The 24,306-nt window shown below is 43.6% G+C and overlaps 1 protein-coding gene and 1 pseudogene across 1 annotated transcript; one reads left to right on the forward strand and one right to left on the reverse strand.

Annotated features, from left to right (window-relative positions):
- Positions 1–519: 519 nt before the first annotated feature.
- LOC117535582 lies at positions 520–8,934 on the reverse strand (annotated as a pseudogene).
- Positions 8,935–18,217: 9,283 nt separating this feature from the next.
- Positions 18,218–23,623, forward strand: nudt17 (nudix (nucleoside diphosphate linked moiety X)-type motif 17; the record flags this gene model as incomplete). Its single annotated transcript, XM_034200100.1, is given in 6 exon segments — positions 18,218–18,286; positions 19,717–19,805; positions 22,647–22,763; positions 23,029–23,212; positions 23,399–23,424; positions 23,531–23,623. Coding segments are annotated over 5 exon segments (492 nt in total), but the record flags the coding sequence as incomplete, so codon positions are not given.
- Positions 23,624–24,306: the final 683 nt, after the last annotated feature.

A 24,306-nucleotide genomic window follows, 5' to 3' on the forward strand; every position in this document is an offset into this window, starting at 1 on the left:
TGGTGTGTGTGTGTGTGTGTGTGTTTGTTTGTGTGGTGTGGGTTATGTGTGTGTTGTGTTTGTGTGTGATGTGTGTCTTACGTTGTGTTGCGTGGCGTGACGAGGTGCATAGGAGGAGCGGTCAAGTGTGTGTGTGTTTGTGTGTGTGCGTGCGTTCGTTCTGTGTGTGTGTGTGTGTGTTTGTGTGTTTCGTTTACTTGTGTTTGCTTTGAGATGAGGGTGAATAGGAAGGACGGTCAGAGTGATGAATGATGTCAGAGCTGCAGCATGATGAAACGATGCGCGAACATGCAAAGCAGTCCTACGTGGAGACCTGCTCCAGAACCAGAGTCAGGTCTCCTGGCTGGCTGGGCCCGGGCGCCTGGAACAACACACCAGACTTTATATATGTGTGGGTGTGTGTGTGTGAGTGTGTGTGTGTGTGTGTGTGTGTGTGTGTGTGTGTGTGTGTGTGTGTGATGGGTGTGTGTGTAGTGGTGTGGTGTAGTGTTGTTAACGCCCCAACCAGAGGGGTCTGACCTTTGAACCTGAGCAGGTGGTTGATCACTCTGAGCTGCTGGGTGGAGGTGTTGAAGTCTCCGACCAGCACCCCCCCGCTGCCTGCTGATCAATAAACACGATCAAACTCTCTTCGTCTTCTTTCTCCTAATCACTCGTCTTTTCATCAATTAAGCATTTTGTTATTTAGAAAATATAAAGTATGCAAAATATAGAATATTGAGTTTTTTTGGGTAGTTTTCCCAAAAAACTAACTATTTACTAAGAACTTATTGGTCTCTCAGAATTTCACTGTTTTTCAGAATCTCATTTTTTTTGTTTAGTTTCACTTTTTTACTCGAAATTTCACTTTTTTTCATAATTTGAATTTTTTTTTCAGAAATTGACTTTTTTTCTTCTCAGAATTAGACTTTTTTGTTTAATTTAACTTTTTTATTCGAAATTAAATGTTATTCTCAGAATAAGACTTTTTTCTCAGATATTATTTTTGTCTTCGAAATGTCCTTTTTCTCTCAGAATACTTTTGTTAATAAGGTTTATCAACTTTTCGACATTTTACATTTTTTTTAATTAGGATTTATTTTATTGAAGTTATTTCTGAAAACTGAGGAGATATTTTGAAAATGTAATAATACACTTTATTGTTTTTAAGTTTAAATTTGTTGTTATTTTCTAAGTTAAAAAAATGTAACATCTGTAAAAAATGTGTATTTTTTTAAATGAAGTTTTTGAACTCGTTGATTCCTCTGAAACATTTGGGATACAACACAGCTAACAGCTAACAGCTAACAGCTAACAGCTAACAGCTAACAGCTAACAGCTAACACCTGAGATCTGGTCCTTTCAGGTGCTTTGATCGAGTGACTCACCTTGAAACTGAAGCAGCTCGATCGACGCCATCCGCTCCCCGTTCCGGAAGAACACCGGACCCTGCAATATAGATTTATAAAGAAGCAGGTGTGTTACCGGTGTGTGTTACCGGTGTCTGTTACCGGTGTGTGTTACCGGTGTGTGTTACCAGTGTCTGTTACCGGTGTGTGTTACCGGTGTGTGTTACAGGTGCGTCTTACAGGTGTGTGTGTTACCGGTGTGTGTTACCGGTGTGTGTTACCGGTGTCTATTACCGGTGTGTGTTACCGGTGTCTGTTACCGGTGTGTGTTACCGGTGTGTGTTACCGGTGTGTGTTACCGGTGTGTGTTACAGGCTCCTGTTTGTTTTGCTGTACTTGTGAGGGCCAGGTATTGAGAAAAACTACCTGTGTGCTCACGGAGACTCCCTGGAAGTGTGTGTGTGTGTGTGTGTGTGTGTGTGTGTGTGTGTGTGTGTGTGTGTGTGTGTGTGCTCACGGTGACTCCCTGGAAGTGTGTGTGTGTGTGTGTGTGTGTGTGTGTGTGTGTGCTCACGGTGACTCCCTGGAAGTGTGTGTGTGTGTGCTCACGGAGACTCCCTGGAAGTGTGTGTTTGTGTGTGTGGTGTGTGTGTGCTCACGGTGACTCCCTGGAAGTGTGGTGTGTGTGTTGTGTTGTGGCTCACGGTGACTCCCTGGAAGTGTGTGTGTGCTCACGTAGACTCCCTGGAAGTGTGTGTGTGTGTGTGTGTGTGTGTGCTCACAGTGACTCCCTGGAAGTGTGTGTGTGTGCTCACGTGTGACCCCCTGGAAGTGTGTGTGTTTCAGGTGTGTGTGTGTGCTCACGGTGACATCCCTGGAAGTGTGTGTGTGTGTGTGTGCTCACGGTGACCCCTGGAAGTGTGGTGTGGTGGTGCTCACGGTGACCCCCTGGAAGTGTGTGTGTTTCAGGTGTGTTTGTGTGCTCACGGTGACCCCTGGAAGTGTTGTGTGTTTGTGCTCACGGTGACCCCCCTGGAAGTGTGTGTGTTTCAGGTGTGTGGTGTGTGCTCACGGTGACTCCCTGGAAGTGTGTGTGTTTGTGCTCACGGTGACCCCCTGGAAGTGTGTTGTGTGTGTGTGTGTGTCACGGTGACCCCCCTGGAAGTGTGTGTGTGTGTGTGCTCACGGTGACTCCCTGGAAGTGTGGTGTGTGTGTGTGTGCTCACGGTGACCCCCTGGAAGTGTGGTGTGTTTGTGCTCACGTGTGACTCCCTGGAAGTGTGTGTGTGTGTGTGCTCACGGTGACCCCCTGGAAGTGTGTGTGTGTGTGTGTGTGTGTGTGCTCACGGTGACCCCCTGGAAGTGTGTGTGCTTCAGGGCTTCCAGCAGCTTCCTCTGCAGTTCCTCCTCGCTCGGTTCTTCTGGACGCCGTATTTCTCTCGCAGCTTCACCGCCTCCATCACCTGCGTCAGGGCGATGGCCGCCGCCCACACAGAGTCGTAGGCGTAGCCCGTGCAGGGGCTCGACCTTTGACCCCCTCCAAGGTCATCAGGGCGCAGGAACTGCTGAGGAGTCTAGAGACACGATATCAAAACAGGTGTGTGGTACAGGTGTGTGTTACAGGTGTGTGGTTATAGGTGTGTGGTACAGTGTGTAGGTGTGTGTTACAGGTGTGTGGTATAGGTGTGTGTTATAGGTGTGTGTTATAGGTGTGTGTTACAGGTGTGTGTTACAGGTGTGTGTTGCAGGTGTGTGTGTTATAGGTGTGTGTACAGGTAGTACTCAGGTGTGTGTACAGGTAGTACTCAGGTGTGTGTACAGGTAGTACTCAGGTGTGTGGTACAGGTGTGTGTTACAGGTGTGTGTTACAGGTGTGTGTTACAGGTGTGTGTTACAGGTGTGTGTTACAGGTGTGTGTTACAGGTGTGTGTAACAGGTGTGTGTTACAGGTGTGTGTTACAGGTGTGTGTTACAGGTGTGTGTTACAGGTGTGTGAGTCCTGACCCGTCCGGAGACCCCCGGCGCCCCCGAGCTGCTGAGCGCTCTCCTCTGCAGCCGCATGGCTCCGTCTGCAGCCGTCTGCAGGCTGTCTGCGCTGCAGCCGGGCCGCCCCCCCCACCTCCAGCCGTCTGCTCCTCCGTCAGCCAGCAGCAGCAGCCACTGGTACCGAGCCCCGAACAGCTTCAGTCTGGAGGCCTGCAGCACAGAGGGGGGGGGGGGGCGTTTCATCGTCATGTGTTCAGGAAACCAAACAGCTCTTTCGGGGTTTATTGAGAATATTGTCAAACAAATGTTTTCAAAAACGTTTAGAACTGTTTTCAGCTTCAGCCATAAATCAGTTTATTAGCCTGAAACACTTGAAGATAAGCAGCGGACGTTTTTGTTTGACACTCGCGTCAGCAGTCATGTTGTGGAGAACATGTTCGCTTTCTGATAAAGACTGAAGTGCAGATCTCCATCTCTAGCCAATGAGACTCTTCATACTCGTGCTGCCGGTTCCTTCATGAGGATACACCTGCAACACTTTTTTAGAGAAGACAAAAGGTGGACCATTTTGTTAAAATGAAGAAACGAATGTGCAGCTCTGCTGAATGCTGCAGACATTGCTACACATGTTCTGGCATATTCAGGAGCCTCCGGGCGGTGTTGCAGAGCGGAGCAGCACGGCTCTGTGAAACACATCTTAGGATCTACGTTATTCAGGTTAGTATCTGACACGTGGGCAGAGCGATGTCTCTCCACAGGGATCCCGATAAAGAAAAGCGCGTTTGCCTCCTGAACCGTAGGAAACCCGTGTGGTGACTGTGGCTTCCTGTCATCGTGCACTTCACACACAGCACTCTGTGTGTTGCAGCAGTCACATGTCCCTTCATCCACCACACCCTTCTGACCGTGTCGTACTCACGCAGCAGAAAACCTCGGCGGCAGAAGCAATCCTCGTCGAGCAGCGCGACGATGATCCGGGCGTCGCTCTCCTGCAGAACACATTAACATTTACTCTGCATTTAGTCAGACTCTCCACGAGTTGAACTGTCCGAGGACTTTGGTGTGTTGTGGTTCCTACGCCTCTGAGCTCAATCGCTCAAATATTTGTTTTTGTCAACTTTCTTTTAGGCAACTTGTTTTCGCTCATTTCTTTTTGGACTACTTTAATCAGAGTTTTGCATTTAATAATATAATGATACTAATAATAATAGATTACCCCAGGCTGCTTTACATGGTGAACAAACAAACAAACAAGAAGGGGAAATAATAAAGTACAAAATAGATAAATAGCAGTAGGAGAGGAAGCAGGGGGCTCTGATGGGTCAGCGTTTGTATCTGCAGCTTTTAGTAAACGCTGCATGTGTCCTCAAGTTGCTGGATGTCCTCTAACCGCTGCATGTGTTGCTGAAGATGTTTCTTCATGTGGAACATTTGGGTTTTATATCTGCGTCCTTTCTGACGCTGCAGCGCGTCTCCTGAGAGGTTTGGAAAGCGTGTTTGCACCTGTGAGCCACCGTAGAGGAGACTGAGTTAATTTAGTAAGATTCTGTTTAAACATAGTATTCATACACTTCTCCTATTCTAATAATGGTGAGTTTCAATATGTCTGCATGCTTAGCTCAAAGGGACCTAGTTAAATATAAAGAGCATATAATAAAGCGTCCTCTGTTACCCTGATCTTCCTGAGGCTGCTGCAGGCGTCTGCAGAGAAGCTCTCGGAGGAAACGACGTGGACATCGGCCTTCAGCAGCTGCCGCGCCAGATCCCTCCTCATCTGACACACAGGGACACATGAACCAAGTGTGGGGGGAAGGACTGAGACATAGATCGGATTGATGGGACAACAAATCATTTCTCCACATGTTAGTTCACCTCTGAGCGCTGGGCCCCCCTCCTGAGTGAGGACCCCCACCCGGCTCCACCTGTAATAATAATAGATTACATTTATATAGCACCTTTCAAGGGACCCAAGGCCGCTTCACATGGTGAACAAACAAACACACCTGTAGCGCTGCAGCAGCTTCACGGCCCGCCTGGTTCACAGCCCGGTCTGACGGCAGCGTGCTGAACGTGCCGTACCACTTCCTGTTGGACAGGAGGGGGGGCTGGGGGCCGAAAAGGATACCTGAGGAGAGGAAGTGAAGCGCAGGTGTGAGTATCTGATTTCAACAGTAATTAATAAGATGTTGTGAAGTGAAGGACAGGAAGTGAAGGACAGGAAGTGAAGGACAGGAAGTGAAGGACAGGAAGTGAAGGACAGGAAGTGAAGCGCAGGAAGTGAAGGACAGGGAGTGAAGGACAGGAAGTGAAGGACAGGAAGTGAAGGACAGGAAGTGAAGGACAGGAAGTGAAGGACAGGAAGTGAAGGACAGGAAGTGAAGTGCAGGAAGTGAAGGACAGGAAGTGAAGGACAGGAAGTGAAGCGCAGGAAGTGAAGTGCAGGAAGTGAAGGACAGGAAAGTGAAGCGCAGGAAGTGCAGGACAGGAAGTAAAGGTCAGGAAGTGAAGCGCATGATGTGAAGGACAGGAAGTGAAGGACAGGAAGTGAAGCGCAGGAAGTGAAGGGCAGGAAGTGAAGGGCAGGAAGTGAAGCACAGGAAGTAAAGATGTTGATCCTGCTGATTGTTACCATGGATGCTCATTGGCTCATGAGGACAAAATGGCCTGAGATTCTCTAGAGCAAAACCTCACAGATTACCCATCATGAGAGCAGAAGTACCCGTATGTAGCTCATAGCGCAGTTGAGTTTACCCTTAAGCCGCACCTCCTGTCACTAAGCCCCGCCCCCGATATCAGCCCCGCCCCCGATCTCAGCACAGTAGAATGAATGGAGAGAGAAAATAAATCTGGATTCAGCTTTTAGTGCATTTTACAACTTTAAGGACCTTATGATTCTAATAAGGGCTATAAATAGTTCATACTGGGTAGTTTATTCAGTTAAAAAAATCCTCCTCTGATTTACAGACGTCTCTTTCCCATGTTATTCAGTGGGGAACAGTATCTCTATCCCAGTGACGTCACGGACTGATACGGAAGTTGTAGTACCGCTGTTTGGACACAACGAATATTTTCCTCAGAGTCCGGAGCACTTCCTGGAGGCTTGGGCGAGAGATTTAACTTCTTACAGGTCAAAGGACTTTTTCTGTAAGGTCAGTTGAATTAACCAGTGTCCCGTTTCAGGACTTAATGCCTGGAGGAAAAACCTGCGACTCCTTACGAAGAATAACACGGGTTTGACTCGCTGAGTGTTACCTGCAGCAGGTGCAGAGCTGGCAGAGCGCGAGCGATGGTCCCCATCACCGAGGGGCAGGACGCCCCCCCCAGCAGCAGCAGGAAGCGAGGCCCCCCCCACAGAGAGTCAAACAGAGCTTTGAGAGACTCGGCAGAATCACACTGTGGGATGAACAATAACACGTTTATTTAGTATAGCACCTTTCACAGAAATAGAATCCACAAAGTGCTTCACAAGAACGAACAACAGTTCAAATGAAGACCACAGAAATATGAATACAATAACAACATGAGGCAGACATTAAGGTTAACATTAAAAAACACAGAGCACGTGGAGTCCTGAAAGGAACAAACATCAGAACACATCACACAGTTGTTAAAACCTCATTTTTCCACCTCCGCCAAACTCCGTCCCTCTCTCACCCGCCCTGCAGCTGAGCGACTCATTCACGCCTTCATCTCCTCCCGCCTCGACTACTGCAACTCCCTCCTCTACGGCATCAGCTCCACCTCCCTCAGTAGACTCCAGCTTGTCCAGAACGCAGCCGCCAGACTCCTCCCCCACACCAGATCATGCATCACATCACCCCGGTCCTCAAAGAACTCCACTGGCTCCCCGTTTCACACCGCATCTACTACAAACTCCTGGTCCTCACTTTCAAAGCCCTCCACCATCTGCCCCCACCACTACCCTCACTGACCTCCTCATCCTCTACCAACCACCCCGGACCCTCAGATCCACCTCAGCCGGTTTGCTTTCCCCCCCAGGCCAAACTCCGGAGCTTCGGGGACAGAGCCTTCTCTGTGGCAGCCCCGAAGCTCTGGACCTCCCTCCCCCCAAGACCTCCGTGAGTCTGAGTCCCTCACCCTGTTCCAGTCCCGCCTCAAAACCCACCTCTTCAACTCTGTATCCATAAGCCCCCCCTCCCAATCAACTTCCTCTTGACTGCCTTTTCTGTTATTTTTGTTTTTGTTTGTTTTTGCCTGTCCTTGTTTGTTTACCCTCCCTCATAATGTAAAGCTTCTTTGAGTTCCAGAAAAGCACTATATAAATATAATGTATTATTATCATCACACATCTCAAGTAGAAACAAAAGCCAATATAAAAAGATGGGTCTTCAGTTGTTTTTTGAAAAGCTTCTACAGAGAGTTGGCGTGTACATTCATTTATATATTCAGTTTGATATTTCATATTCCATCTCTCACATATGTAAATATAACACCTTGCTTTATGTTATTGTTCATTTGTAAATTCAACATGTATATTTTCTACTTTCTTGTCTTTTAATTTGTATCGTACAATGCCATGTCTTTTTAGATTAGATAAGACAGAGCTTTATTGTCTCCCTGAGGAGAAATGTGTCTTCGGCATCGAAATAATAAACATAAAACATTTAGGACAATCAGTCATAGATACAGAACAGAGATCTCATGGCAGAGAAACAAACAAGAAGCATACACAGAACTTTCCCTATTGCAGGTCTATGCATAGTGTCCGTCAGATTGCACACATCCCTATTGTGTCCATACCTATTTACACATAATGCACTTCCCCTATTTAACCTTCTCGATTGCACACACTACTCTGTAAACATTGCACCTCCCAACAACTCCTCACAGCATGATCACAATGGTTTCTGACTGTTCAGCAGCTTGATTGACAGAAAACTTATACCTGTTCAATCTATAGTTTGGTAATCTATACCTTCTGCCCGAGGGATTCATCCACTCCATGAACCCTGAGCCGACGCAGAAAATGCAGGCGCTGGCTTACCTTTGAGCATACCTGATCCACCTGATGGGCCCAGCCTAACTGAGCATCAAAATAAATCCCCAGATATTTAAAACGTGAAACCTGCTCAACTCCCTCCCTGTTGATAAGGCTGTGATCGCCTTCTGACTTGGGGTCATAACATGTAACACCAGATTGTGCGCCTCACACCACTTCACGACCTCTTCAATCTCAAGTTTATACATAGAAATGTCTGAGTCTCTCGTCAGTAGACTAAGTATGGCTGTCATCAGAACACTTCATAATGTGGTTGTGTGTGTGCTGACTCCTACACTCATTTGTGTGTTATCAAGTACTTCTGACCTGATCTGATCTAATACAAATGAAAGAGGAGGAGGTGACTCTGACCTGAGGGTGGAGCGGGTGCAGCTGCAGCTCGTAGTCTCCCAGTGGGGGGGGCTGTTTCTCCAGGTCGTTGAGAGCGAGGCGCACAGCAGGGGTCATGTTTCCCCCCCCCGCCCCCATTATCCACAGCACGGGGAGGGGGTGACGCACCTGAGCCTCACCCAGCCAACACTCCCCCCCCAGCAAGAGGAGGAGGAGGAGGAGCTCCACCCGATCACGCTGCTCCATCATCTGCAGGGGAAGAGGATGCATTCTATTTATTTTGTATTCTAACCTTTTACCGTTTGGGTAACCTGTGTGTTCCTGTCCTGTGTTTGTGTTCCTGTCCTGTGTTTGTGTTTGTGTTCCTGTCCTGTGTTTGTGTTGTGTTCCTGTCATGTGTTGTGTTCCTGTCCTGTGTTTGTGTTGTGTTCCTGGTGTCTGTGTTTGTGTTGTGTTCCTGTCCTGTGTTTGTGTTGTGTTCCTGTCCTGTGTTTGTTTGTGTTCCTGTCCTGTGTTTGTGTTGTGTTCCTGTCCTGTGTTTGTGTTGTGTTCCTGTCCTGTGTTGTGTGTGTTCCTGTCCTGTGTTTGTTTGTGTTGTGTTCCTGTCACTGTGTTTGTGTTGGGTTCCTGTCCTGTGTTTGTGTTTGTGTTGTGTTCCTGTCCTGTGTTTGTGTTGTGTTCCTGTCATGTGTTTGTGTTGTGTTCCTGTCCTGTGTTTGTGTTGTGTTCCTGTCCTGTGTTTGTGTTCTGTTCCTGTCCTGTGTTTGTGTTCCTGTCCTGTTTGTGTTTGTGTTTGTGTTCCTATCCCTGTGTTTGTGTTGTTGTTCCTGTCCTGTGTTTGTGTTGTGTTCCTGTCCTGTGTTTGTGTTGTGTTCCTATCCTGTGTTTGTGTTGTGTTCCTGTCCTGTGTTTGTGTTGTGTTCCTGTCCTGTGTTTGTGTTGTGTTCCTGTCCTGTGTTTGTGTTGTGTTCCTGTCATGTGTTTGTGTTGTGTTCCTGTCCTGTGTTTGTGTTGTGTTCCTGTCCTGTGTTTGTGTTGTGTTCCTGTCCTGTGTTTGTGTTCCTGTCCTTGTTTTGTGTTGTGTTCCTGTCCTGTGTGTTGTGTTCCGTTCCTGTGTTTGTGTTGTGTTCCTGTCCTGTGTTTGTGTTTGTGTTCCTGTCATGTGTTTGTGTTGTGTTCCTGTCCTGTGTTTGTGTTGTGTTCCTGTCCTGTGTTTGTGTTGTGTTCCTGTCCTGTGTTTGTGTTGTGTTCCTGTCCTGTGTTTGTGTTGTGTTCCTGTCATGTGTTTGTGTTGTTTTCCTGTCCTGTGTTTGTGTTGTGTTCCTGTCCTGTGTTTGTGTTCCTGTCCTGTGTTTGTGTTTGTGTTCCTGTCCTGTGTTTGTGTTGTGTTCCTGTCCTGTGTTTGTGTTGTGTTCCTGTCCTGTGTTGTGTTGTGTTCCTGTCATGTGTTTGTGTTGTTCCTGTCCTGTGTTTGTGTTGTGTTCCTGTCCGTGTTTTGTGTTGTGTTCCTGTCCTGTGTTTGTGTTGTGTTCCTGTCTGTGTTTGTGTTCCTGTCCTGTGTTTGTGTTGTGTTCCTGTCCTATGTTTGTGTTGTGTTCCTGTCCTGTGTTTGTGTTCCTGTCCTGTGTTTGTGTTCCTGTCCTGTGTTTGTGTTGTGTTCCTGTCCTGTGTTTGTGTTGTGTTCCTGTCCTGTGTTTGTGTTGTGTTCCTGTCCTGTGTTTGTGTTCCTGTCCTGTGTTTGTGTTTGTGTTCCTGTCCTGTTGTTGTGTTTGTGTTCCTGTCCTGTGTTTGTGTTGTGTTCCTGTCCTGTGTTTGTGTTGTGTTCCTGTCCTGTGTTTGTGTTTGTGTTGTGTTCCTGTCCCTGTGTTTGTGGTTGTGTTTCCTGTCCTGTGTTTGTGTTGTGTTCCTGTCTTGTGTTTGTGTTGTGTTCCTGTCCTGTGTTTGTGTTGTGTTCCTGTCCTGTGTTTGTGTTGTGTTCCTGTCCTGTGTTTGTGTTGTGTTCCTGTCCTGTGTTTGTGTTGTGTTTTTAGCACTTCTTAACGCGTGAGTGGTCATTTATTCTTTTACGATTCCTACGATGTTTTAAGGTTTTCGTCAAGCACTTTGTGACTATGAAGCTTTCTCATTTCTCTAATTCCCCTCCTCGACTCCCATCCTCGACTCCCATCCTCGACTCCTATCCTCGACTCCTATCCTCGTGTCTTAGTCCCGCCCACAGGAGATGCGAGCGGAGGAGTCGAGGAGGGGAACCAAGGAGAGAGGAGGGGAAGCAGCAGGCGGTCAGAGAAATGAGATGTCCTTCAACATGGCGCGCTGAAATCCATATCCGGGTCACTACCGGAGGACCGAGGAGTCAAGGAGTCGAGGAGTCGAGGAGTCGAGGAGTCGAGGAGTCGAGGAGTCGAGGAGGGGAAATTAGAGAAATGAGAAAAAGCTTCTCTGTCTGTGAAAAGCGCTTTATAAATACATTTAACTTGTTTTACTTTATGCTCTCGACCTTCTTCATATTACCATGTTTGATTTGATTTATTTCAAACGTGTAACAAAATGATAATAATAATGAAATGAAACATTAGAATTATGAAACTGTACAAACTTATTTAATCCCCTTCTCCCAAAAACTAAATTATTAACATATATATTTTATTTTCACTAAATGTATTTCTACATACAATATACATTTACAATTATAAATAGATGATATCATTATTACTACAATATATATCTTTATATATTATTCTATATGTTATATGTCATATTATTATTCAATATGCTCCTTAGATAACTTTTTATTTCACTCTATTTTCTCCTCATATCATTGTGAAGATAGAGATGACGTTGTCTTTAAAGTGTGCTTTCTAAATTAAATGTATTATTATTATTATTACATATCCAGCTCATGTTCAGGTTAATATTATAAATATATACGGTATATATTTTCTGTTTTATTGGACTTTCTTATATTGATATACATATTTACAATACAACAATACATAGACAACACTAACCAGATAAACCAACACTAATCTAACTCAGTGTTTCTCAAAGTGTGGCCCGTGAGCGACCCCTAGTGGTCCGTGAGTATATCGGTGACATTTCACATTTTAAATAAATAAATTACAAATTCAAAGTGTTTCTCAAATTGTTTCAAAACGACGAGTATGGGAGGCAAGAGAGCCGCAGTCAATGGAACAGTGTAAATAATGAACTTAACAGCAGAGGTTAATGTCGGACTACATGCGTTTTCTTTGGCATTTCTCTCAGTAAAACGATCTGTGAGTCGGCTGAGCCGGACATAAACTCCGTTATAAATGTAGTCTACATTTCATAAGAGGTGTAAAACCTGTGAGCATTTTAAATCGCATGCTTGTAGAATCTGCAGCTGTCTTGTTGATTTAATGCGTGAACGATAAAGAGAATGATTGTCATTATGAGGCTGTGATGTGTTATAAACTGTTGGAGTGTTTGGGGAGTCCGGTGATCCGTGTGTTTTCATTGGTTAAGAGGTCCTTGGTATGAAACAGTTTGAGAAACACTAATCTAACCCTAAATACTCAAATAAACTCCTAGTAAATGCATTTCAGGAGGTTTCCCAGACATTCAGCAAGTTAAGAAGAAGTCTTTTTAACACATTGTTCATTTAACTATGGCATAGTTAATGCATGTACATTCACTTCCTTTCCTTTGGTATTCTAAACCCTCCATGTGTTCCTGTTGGGAGTCTTTAAGCTCGTTGATATTAAGGTTTTAGACTGTAATCTAACTCTGAAGAGAACTCTACCTCCACACACAGCCAGAGACGTCTCCGTGAGACAGGAAACTCTTTACAATACAAATATATACTGTATATATTTTCGATTTTATTGGACTTTCTTATATTTAAATACATATTTACAATACAACAATACATTAAGCAAGTAAACCGACACTAATCTAACACTAAATGCTAAAATAAAGGTCCAAATAAATGCATTTCAGGAGGTTTCCCAGACACTAAGAAGTCTTTTTAAGGCGTTTTCCATGTTCTATTTAAGGTTTTAGACTGTAATCTAACTCTGAGGAGAACTCTACCTCCACACACAGCCAGAGACGTCTCCGTGAGACAGGACACTCCTTCAGAAAGCAGATAGAGACACAAACCTTAGCTGTGGAGCGAGCTCTCTGACGCTGGCCTTCTTTCCTTTAGGAGATGCTTCCTCGTCTCCTCTCTCCTCCTCCACTCTGCAGGAAGCTGTAATCCTCTCTAAGCAGCTGAGCAGATAAAAGGATCAGCGGCAACACAAGATGTCACCACCGGCTGCACAAAGGGGCCAACAAACACCATAACAACAACACTACCTGTGCTAAGCAGGGAGAAACAATATCAAGAAGTACTTTAAAAACATCCACTGTATAACACGTGGGTAGCAGACAGTCACGTCACTCAGCAAGAAAAACACATTCAAATAAAAGTAATTTAATTTGAGTAAAACCTTAAATACACTTACTTAAAGAGGCCCTATTCTGCTTTCTGTGGTGCTCCCTCTCCTGTAGTGTGTTCTATCGGTTTTAGTGCATGTCAATGGTCTGCAGAGGCTAAATCCCCCCGCCTGAAACGCCTCCATTGGACTCCTTTGATTACTTACGGGACATAGTGTTCTCATTATGGAATCGAGCGCTCCAACACATAGGTATGTGATAGGCTAAGGGGCAGGACATCTTTGAGCGGTCGACCAATCACAACAAAGCCGACCAGCTAACCAATCAGAGCAGACTGGGCTCTGGTTTCAGACAGAGGGTGAAAAGAGATGCTGCAGCACAGGGCAGTATGAGAAAAAAGAAAGAGCTTTTTGAACATTAAAGCATGGAGACACTACATACTGATATACACCTGAACATCAGCAGGAGAGGACTCTTTAAAGTAGAGACACTACATACTGATATACACCTGAACATCAGCAGGAGAGGACTCTTTAAAGTAGAGACACTACATACTGATATACACTGAACATCAGCAGGAGAGGACTCTTTAAAGTAGAGACACTACATACTGATATACACCTGAACATCAGCAGGAGAGGACTCTTTAAAGTAGAGACACTGCATACTGATATACACCTGAACATCAGCAGGAGAGGACTCTTTAAAGTAGAGACACTACATACTGATATACACTGAACATCAGCAGGAGAGGACTCTTTAAAGTAGAGACACTACATACTGATATACACCTGAACATCAGCAGGAGAGGACTCTTTAAAGTAGAGACACTACATACTGATATACACCTGAACATCAGCAGGAGAGGACTCTTTAAAGTAGAGACACTACATACTGATATACTCCTGAACATCAGCAGGAGAGGACTCTTTAAAGTAGAGACACTACATACTGATATACACCTGAACATCAGCAGGAGAGGACTCTTTAAAGTAGAGACACTGCATACTGATATACACCTGAACACCAGCAGGAGAGGACTCTTTAAAGTAGAGACACTACATACTGATATACACCTGAACATCAGCAGGAGAGGACTCTTTAAAGTAGAGACACTACATACTGATATGTACCTGAACATCAGCAGGAGAGGACTCTTTAAAGTAGAGACACTACATACTGATATACACCTGAACATCAGCAGGAGAGGACTCTTTAAAGTAGAGACACTACATACTGATATACACCTGAACATCAGCAGGAGAGGACTCTTTAAAGTAGAGACACTACATACTGATATACACCTGAACATCAGCAGGAGAGAACTCTTTAAAGTAGAGACACTACATACTGATATACACCTGAACATCAGCAGGAGAGGACTCTTTAAAGTAGAGACACTACATACTGATATACACCTGAACATCAGCAGGAGAGGACTCTTTAAAGTAGAGACACTACATACTGATATGCACCTGAACATCAGCAGGAGAGAACTCTTTAAAGTAGAGACACTACATACTGATATACAATCTTCCCGTCGTGCGGGCCGGATGAGAATGTCTGGCGAGCCGGATGTGGCCCGCGGGCCGCCAGTTGGTGGTCACTGGCAGCGCCATATAGAGAGAAGAGTTACGACAACGGAAGTCCAAAATGCTTGATCGTCACGTGGTTCAGGGAGACTCAATAGTTCCCCGGAAGTTCGTGGGGGGACATTTGAATGCATGATTACCGGAGATAGAACTACGATTTTTGGTAATAAGTAGTGAATAACGGCTTTGATTTGCTATATTTATACAACATATCGATGTGTATGTAGTTACATCAATATTTGAAAAAGTTAAATTTGCTAATATTTGAGGATTAAGATAAAATAAGAAGTACTTTATCAATACCAATTTGGGAAATGTTTGCTTTGCAGCAGCAAAAGACAAGGAGGCATTGTACATAAGACAGTTAAAAGACTAGAATTAAACAATCGAAAATGTAAACATCTCAAATAGAAATAAAATAGAAAATATACAGTGTGAACAGTTATTTTACCTGTTAACATACATGTTAGGCTAACGTTGCCTTGGTTACAGAGCCTGTTGTTTATTGCTTTGAATTCTTTAAAACAAATATTATCTTCTTAAACCTGTATGGTAGTCAGGAGCATCACATCCTAATGTTTGATATATTTAGAGGGAGGGAAGAAAGGTTTCAACATTCTGATTAGATACATTTCTACCATTTCTTTAATTCATGGTGGTTTCAGTAATCCCATGGTATTTGAGGTCATAAGTAATCTAAATGACTAATGTAATCTTTATGACTTTCAGAAAGGACAGGAGACCCACAGGTGCCTATCAATGATGGTCAACTGACAGCACAATGAGACAAAGGACAAGCAGCAGCAGCATGATGATGATGATGATGATGATGATGATGATGATGATGATGTTAAATGTGTTGTTTTTGGAACATCCATGTAAATAAATGGAATTCAATAATAATTATAATAATTCCTTACATTTATTATAGCGCATTTCCAGATGCTCAAAGCGCTTTACAAATACACATTACACATATTTTTTTTTGTATACATGCAATGGTCACTGTGGACAATACCCACAGGAGCAAGTTCAGGTGAAGTGTCTTGCCCAAGGACACAACGGCTTTACAGACGCAGCAGCGGGGTTTCACCCCTTGATCTGATGATCATTGCACAGCGCACTGCGCCACACCGTCCATCTTCACGCCTCGAGGTCATCGAGGCGCTTTTACAAGTACACATTGATATTATACATGTGCTGTGGACAATACCCACAGGAGCAAATCCGGGTGAAGTGTCTTGCCCAAGGACACAACGGCCTGACGCAGTTGCGGGTTTCGAACTGGAGTTCCCAAGCACCCCCCTTGATCTGATGATCAGATGCACAGACCACTGCGCCACCCGTCCCTAATGCTGTTCAATTAACATTGAATAGCATGTCATGCCGTTTGTCTGTGCCTTTTCCTCTGTGTTGTCCTGGCATATCGTCTCCCCCATGGTTTACTGTGCTGCCGGGGGATGCTCCAATCACTCAGAGAAAGGAGTATGAATGTACGGCTTCCCCACTGACACAGAGAGGAGGAAAGAAAGGCTGGCTCACGTCAGCAGGAGCAATTTAACTATCACAAAAGACAACAACAGCAACAACATATGTGAGGTAATCATATTTTTCACAAAACGAAGACCACACCATTGGGAAGCTTAATGTCTGTTTAATCAAAATAAGGAACAGGGAGAGGCTTGCAGAACTCTGGGAGGTGAGACTCAGGCGCAGGGTGAGGGTCTCATTGCAGGTCTTCAGGCTCTATTGAATCCCCCTGGGGTTCTTGTGCTGAGAGAGGGAGACAGGAGAAAGGGTTAGATACATCTAGCAACCTATAGGATGGGAAATTGCTGACCTATTTTAAACGTACCTTGTGTTTTCACTCTCACTTAAGTCCCTCTCCCCTTGCCATCAATCCAACATCAGCTGAGCTGCAACATAATACAGACAGGTAATAATCAACAGAATCACAAGGACATTATATGGCTCTGCTAAAAACACTCGTTTTTGTTTACTGTTTGGAAGTCTCAAATATGCACTCTAAATTCATATCAATAGCGATGTATCACACACATAGCTCTCTTCCTTATTATTGTGTAACGTTCGTTAACTATATTATACTAGCTTGAACTCCAAAATGGATAACCTCATTTCACCACCTCCACCCACTACAATCACACGCCCCAATGTTATATTTAACTAATATTTAACTCCCTCCACCCCGGATACAAGCACGTTAAGAAGCCCCTTTTAATCCCACAACGTTGGAGGAAATAACATTAGGAGAACGGATTAATAGGCTGTTCGTGGTTAACGTGTGTTGCTAACTTTATCCGGCATTCTAGCCTAATCTGTTATCTGTAAACGTTAAATATACTGATTTAAGGGATAACCCACTAACATCCTGTAATACACATAGTACACATGTAGTTAATTTGATTCAGATGTTCTGATAATATCCGCAATATAAATCTTTAAACGTCTTCTTAGCTTTAAAAGTCCATCACGAACTGTCTATTATGCTGCAACTCTAGTGCGCTGCTAGCCGCTCCACGATCCGTCATTGCTGTAAAAAACTGGTCCATTGGAGTGAACGGAGATGTCGTAACTCTTCTATCATATGGCTCTGGTCACTGGTATAACCCATGATTTAAAATAGCTGGATTTCAATATCTTTGACATACCGTAGTTTTAAATCTGATCTTTAAATAGCGTGGACATTTTTTATTTATTTTGCAATGTGAACAAAAACTGGATATTTACCTTAAATGTTCTAGGTTTCATTGTCTTAAGTTAAATGCATGAATAAAGGGGAAAGTGAAGGGGCTGGATGAGCCAGATAAATAGAGGAACATCTGGAAGAAGACGTCTTTAGGTGAAGAGACGTCATATATTTAGTGTTTTTCAAGTAGAAATGTTAATGTTTAAATGCATCTTGAATCCCTCCACTCTTTATCGTGGATGTTTTGTGTTAATACCTGTTGATGTTCTGTGTATTGGATCAGGGATCGAGCTGAATATTAAATCCTGTCTCTTATGTTTTAATGTTCTGAACACAGTGAATATATGAGTGTAGATTTAAACAGAATGCACGCTGCTGGGAATGGAAGAAAGACGTGAACATTTTAATAATTTTCATAATTTAATAATAAGATCTTATTATTGTTTCAGTTAATTGTCTTTAAAACCACTTCCCCCTCCCGTCGCAAATTAAAAATGTAAAAATCATTGTTTTCTTTTCATTGTTTCTCTTTGTCCCGCCACTTGTGTTATTCTAACTGTGCGTCCTTTGTGTTTTACTGATATCTGAAACATCTGCCGTTTTTAAACGTTGACGTGTTTTTATCTCCTCTATTTCTTCTACACTTTATTTCATCATCAAATTATTTAAATTTAAAAAATGCAGGTTTGAGGATCTTTGGATTATAAATGTGTTTTTATATCTGTGATTATATCATTAAAAACACTAGTAGAATATGTGTTGTTATAATTCCAGAGTCGTTCTCAGGTCAGGAGGTGACTGTCTCTTTCAGGAACCAGTCATGCAAGGACGCAGAGTGCTCTTATTTTGTAGGTGTTACCCGGATGTAGCTAAGCAGCTAGCTGTGTCTCCTCTCTGTCAGCAGGTTTGTTCTCTTTCTCATGTGTTTCTGAAGAGTTTATTCCTATCGTTTTAGCTGGAATGTGTTCTGTAAATGTTTATTAAAGATACCCTCTCTTTGTGGAGTTATATCCCCGTGGAATGTAGATAAACGGGGTTTAGGGTTAGCTAAGTTAGCTCTGTTTAGGGTTAGCTAAGTTAGCTCTGTTTAGGGTTAGCTAAAGTTAGCTCTGTTTAGGGTTAGCTAAGTTAGCTCTGTTTAGGGTTAGCTAAAGTTAGCTCTGTTTAGGGTTAGCTAAGTTAGCTCTGTTTAGGGTGAGCTAAAGTTAGCTCTGTTTAGGGTTAGCTAAAGTTAGCTCTGTTTAGGGTTAGCTAAAGTTAGCTCTGTTTAGGGTTAGCTAAGTTAGCTCTGTTTAGGGTTAGCTAAGTTAGCTCTGTTTAGGGTTAGCTAAAGTTAGCTCTGTTTAGGGTTAGCTAAGTTAGCTCTGTTTAGGGTTAGCTAAGTTAGCTCTGTTTAGGGTTAGCTAAGTTAGCTCTGTTTAGGGTTAGCTAAGTTAGCTCTGTTTAGGGTTAGCTAAGTTAGCTCTGTTTAGGGTTAGCTAAAGTTAGCTCTGTTTAGGGTTAGCTAAGTTAGCTCTGTTTAGGGTTAGCTAAAGTTAGCTCTGTTTAGGGTTAGCTAAGTTAGCTCTGTTTAGGGTTAGCTAAAGTTAGCTCTGTTTAGGGTTAGCTAAAGTTAGCTCTGTTTAGGGTTAGCTAAAGTTAGCTCTGTTTAGGGTTAGCTAAAGTTAGCTCTGTTTAGGGTTAGCTAAAGTTAGCTCTGTTTAGGGTTAGCTAAGTTAGCTCTGTTTAGGGTTAGCTAAAGTTAGCTCTGTTTAGGGTTAGCTAAAGTTAGCTCTGTTTAGGGTTAGCTAAAGTTAGCTCTGTTTAGGGTTAGCTAAAGTTAGCTCTGTTTAGGGTTAGCTAAAGTTAGCTCTGTTTAGGGTTAGCTAAAGTTAGCTCTGTTTAGGGTTAGCTAAAGTTAGCTGTTGATGTTTACTGTTCAGTTAGAGGAGGAGAAGTACTCAGATCTGGTACTTGAGTAAAAGTAGAAGTACTCAGATATTGTACTTGAGTTAAAGTAGAAGTACTCAGGTCTTGTACTTGAGTAAAAGTAGAAGTACTCAGATCTGGTACTTTAGTAAAATGTTCATTAGATTCACTCTTTAGTCAAAATTCCATTTAAGCCGATAGTAAAATAATATATGAAATAATCCTGAAATAGTTAAACACACTAAATTAACTTATTTCTTGTCATAGTTATTTATTATTGGCTTTAATTAAACTTCCAAACTTTTTACACAATTTCCATAACCCTAAGAAATGATTATTTGTATTTCTCCTTGTGTATTTCAAATACAAATATTTGTCAGTGAAATGAGTGAATCTGAAACGCCATGAAATGCAATATGAATGCAGGTCTCAGCGGGTGCAGCATGGAGCGAGTGAGGAGGGTCCTGGTTCACTTCTGTCAGGACGGAGCGGCTCAACCAGCGCACTTTGTGCAGGTCAGCAACGCTCACAGAATACAGCTTCACCGTCATCACTGCAGTAATAAACATAGTCACACATAAATGAAAGCAGAGGTAGCAGCAAAGACGATGCAATGTGGAAATGCAATACAGTTAAATGTCAATGTAGATTGTGCAAAACGACAAAGATGTAGTGTGTGTGTATTCATCAGTGGTGTACCGTGGGGCTTTAGAGGGCCGCCAGTAAACCATTGAGAAGCACACACACATTTAATACGTCTCTGTTCCAGCCAACGCAGCCGTAATCAAATGATGCACACATTATGCCAAACAGTCTCTCAACACTACGACAGCTGATCAACATTACATTACATTACATTACATTACATTACATTGCATTTAGCTGACGCTTTTATCCAAAGCGACTTACAATAAGTACATTCGACCAGGAAGACACAACCTTGAAGAAAACAGAATCATATAAGTACATCAGGTTTCATAGAGCCAAACATTTCAAGTGCTACTCAACTGGCTTTAGGTAAGCCAGCCCTTTATTAGTATATAAGTGCTTCGTTAATAGTTCTATCGCTCGAAGTGGAGTCGAAAGAGATGAGTTTTCAGTCTGCGCCGGAAGGTGTGCAAGCTATCTGCTGTCCTGATGTCAATGGGGAGCTCATTCCACCATCTTGGAGCCAGGACAGCAAACCCACGTGTTTTCGCTGATGGGAACTTGGGTCCCCCTCGCAGCGAGGGCGCAACGAGTCGTTTGGCTGATGCAGAGCGGAGTGCACGCGCTGGGGTGTACGGTTTAACCATGTCCTGGATGTAGGAAGGGCCAGATCCATTCGCAGCATGGTAAGCAAGTACCAGTGTCTTGAAGTGGATTCTAGCAGTTACTGGAAGCCAGTGAAGGGAGCGGAGGAGCGGAGTGGTGTGGGAGAATTTAGGAAGGTTGAAGACCAGGCGAGCCGCTGCATTCTGGATGAGCTGCAGAGGTCGGATGGCACATCAACAATCACAACAGCTGATCAACAATCACAACAGCTGATCAACAATCACAACAGCTGATCAACAATCACAACAGCTGATCAACAATCACAACAGCTGATCAACAATCACAACAGTCAGCTAGATAAGGGTTAAAAGCAGACGAAATGTCCCAACATTGATCAATGAAGTAATCTATTATTAGACTTGTGTCATTGTGCACTCTCACGTCGCTCTAAAATGACGTGAATAGTAACGTGCTCACCAGTCACTTGTAAATAAGGTCGATGCTACGGAGGAAGCTCATGACAGAAGTTTAGCTCATGACACTGTCATTGAACATCAACATCTGATTGGCTGATGAATCCGTCACTAATGCTTATTACCAATCAAATGTGTTATCTTTCAACAAAAGGCTAGCAGCAGCTAGTAGCAGCTAGCAGCAGCTATCAGCAGCTAGTAGCAGCTAGCAGCAGCTAGTAGCAGTTAGCAGCAGCTAGTAGCAGCTAGTAGCAGCTAGCAGCAGCTAGTAGCAGCTAGCAGCAGCTAGTAGCAGTTAGCAGCAGCTAGCAGCAGCTAGCAGCTGCTAACTGCAGCTAGTAGCAGCTAGCAGCAGCTAGTAGCAGCTAGCAGCAGCTAGTAGCAGCTAGTAGCAGCTAGCAGCAGCTAGTAGCAGCTAGCAGCAGCTAGTAGCAGCTAGCAGCAGCTAGTAGCAGTTAGCAGCAGCTAGTAGCAGCTAGTAGCAGCTAGCAGCAGCTAGTAGCAGCTAGCAGCAGCTAGTAGCAGCTAGCAGCAGCTAGTAGCAGCTAGCAGCAGCTAGTAGCAGCTAGCAGCAGCTAGCAGCAGCTAGTAGCAGCTAGTTGTGCCCCCACCAACTGACCGTAACCGTGAGGCGTTCAAGTGACTTTTTGATGTAGGAAATTCCAGTTCAGCCTCAACAAAACCTTACTTCATTTTGTAATTTTGAGGATATTATGCTATTAAAACTTATAACTAAATACTAATTATTTGATTATTGTGTAATAGTTTAGATTCATAAATCAGACTGTAACCGTTCTGGGATGTTGGAAACTGAGACTTTAACAGAACTGATTTATTTTTGAAGACGTTTTTAGTCTCTTGTCGGATATAATTTATTTATTTTTTATGCATTTGATATCCTCTGATCTATATGTTATAAATATGAATAAAATCAGGGTTTTTCTAGAAAGATATAGTATGAGGGCGCTGACGTCACTTCTGGCCAAAACTACAGCCCCGCCCACTTTCCTGTGAAAATACTGCATCAGAGCGAAGCTGGAAATAATGTGTCTTTGTGTCTTAAAGCTGCTGAGTCATATATTGCACCTCAAACAACACATAAATCCAGAGGTTTCTTTACTTCCTCTACGGAAAAAAGACGGTGAAAGAAAACTCAGAAATCTCAGTTTCAGTGTCAGACCCACCGGACATCCATCCCATAATTATTCTCTGTAAAGCAAAGCTGTCTCTGCCGCCTGACGCTCTGTGTGATACTCATATCTCTGGACTAATTATACCGTTTTTGACCAACAGAAATATTGTTTTCTGGCATCACTTTTATATTCTACGGGGAAACCTGCATTCTAGTTTGAGGCCCCTGTTACCCGGGTTAAACTAAACCCTGACAATCATTCCATATTCGTTCTAACTCGTTGTCCTGTGTCTTATCGTGCTGGCTGGAGGTCTAAACTCTGCTTAGAGAGTTTGCTCAAACCAATACCTTTTATTATGGGTTTAGGGATACCTTTTTAGAAATGTAGATATAGACACCGTAGATGCTCAACCCAGCGTGTGCATTATAGACCGCCCACCACCAGGTAAGGCTACATGTAGGGTTACACTTTAGATTTGTTCTTCATGTGTTTGCAGAGTATAACGGGTCACTTCAGTGAGGGTGGAGAGGACGAGGTGGAGGTCGGCTGCTCTCTGGAGAGAAACCGGTTCATTCTTCAGCGAGCAGACGCAGGGCGGGGGGTCACTCTGAAGGTCAGACACGCCACATGTTAAATACAAACCATGACAATTCATTTGACCTTTTACTTTCATATTTAGCCCTCTATCTGTCATTTTACTACTTTATCTTTAATATTACCCCTCCTTTTGTAATTGTGTCCCTCATTTTGTCTTTATTGTTTATTCCTTGTTTAATATTTCGCCCCTCTCATACGCATCACTCTTTTTGTCCTTTCCCCCTCTATCTTTAATAATTACCCCTCCATCTCTAACCACCCTGTTGTCCTTTCCCTCCCAGAGGCACGCCTTCTGCCCCATCAAGCACCTGTCCGTCACAGAGAATGCTGCGCTCCCATTGGACGTTCAGCAGCGAGGAGTGGACGTGGGCGTGGCCACCATCCTGCAGACAGCCAATCAGAAGGTGTTGTTGACACGGCGTGCGAAGGAGCTCCGGATATTTCCCAACATCTGGGTTCCTCCAGGTCTCACACTCATCTGTTACAGGGCCAAGTGCATCATGGGAAATGTAGTGAAGCAGGATTTAAATTCTGCTTTTAATTTCTCTTCAGCTCTATAGTGCAGTACTTCAAAGTTAGCACTTTCACACCCATCTCATTTATATTTGTGGTTTTTTTGTTTTATTTTAACGTGTGTTTTTTTTTTTATAGGAGGCCATCTGGAGCTGGATGAGACGGTGAATCATCTCTTTATGAACATGATTTGATATGACTTCTGCGTAGTTCTTCTTCTTCTTCTTCGCTGAATTCAAAGTGTGGTTAATGTCAGATGAATGTGTGCAGCTGCTGGACGCCGGTCTCAGGGAGTTACAGGAGGAAACGGGGCTGAAGCTGGAGCCAGAGGAAGGTTCTCCAAACATCCTGGGACTCTGGGAGGTGAGGCAGGCACCTGGACATCATCAGGAGAGGACTCTTTAAAGTAGATACACTACATACTGATATACACCTGAACATCAGCAGGAGAGGACTCTTTAAAGTAGAGACACTACATACTGATATACACCTGAACATCAGCAGGAGAGGACTCTTTAAAGTAGAGACACTACATACTGATATACACCTGAACATCAGCAGGAGAGGACTCTTTAAAGTAGAGACACTACATACTGATATACACCTGAACATCAGCAGGAGAGGACTCTTTAAGTAGACACTACATACTGATATACACCTGAACATCAGCAGGAGAGGACTCTTTAAAGTAGAGACACTACATACTGATATACACCTGAACATCAGCAGGAGAGGACTCTTTAAAGTAGGACACTACATACTGATATACACCTGAACATCAAGCAGGAGAGGACTCTTTAAAGTAGAAACACTACATACTGATATACACCTGAACATCAGCAGGAGAGGACTTCTTTCAAGTAGAGAAAACTACATACTGATATACCCCTGAAACATCAGCAGGAGAGGACTCTTTAAAGTAGAGACACTACAATACTGATATACACCTGAACATCATCAGGAGAGGACTCTTTAAAAGTAGAGGACACTGCATACTGATGAATACCACACCTGAAAAACATCAGCAGGAGCGGACTCTTTAAAGT

The sequence above is a fragment of the Gymnodraco acuticeps genome, unplaced genomic scaffold (assembly GCF_902827175.1).
Source record: "Gymnodraco acuticeps unplaced genomic scaffold, fGymAcu1.1, whole genome shotgun sequence".
Lineage (NCBI taxonomy): Eukaryota > Metazoa > Chordata > Actinopteri > Perciformes > Bathydraconidae > Gymnodraco > Gymnodraco acuticeps.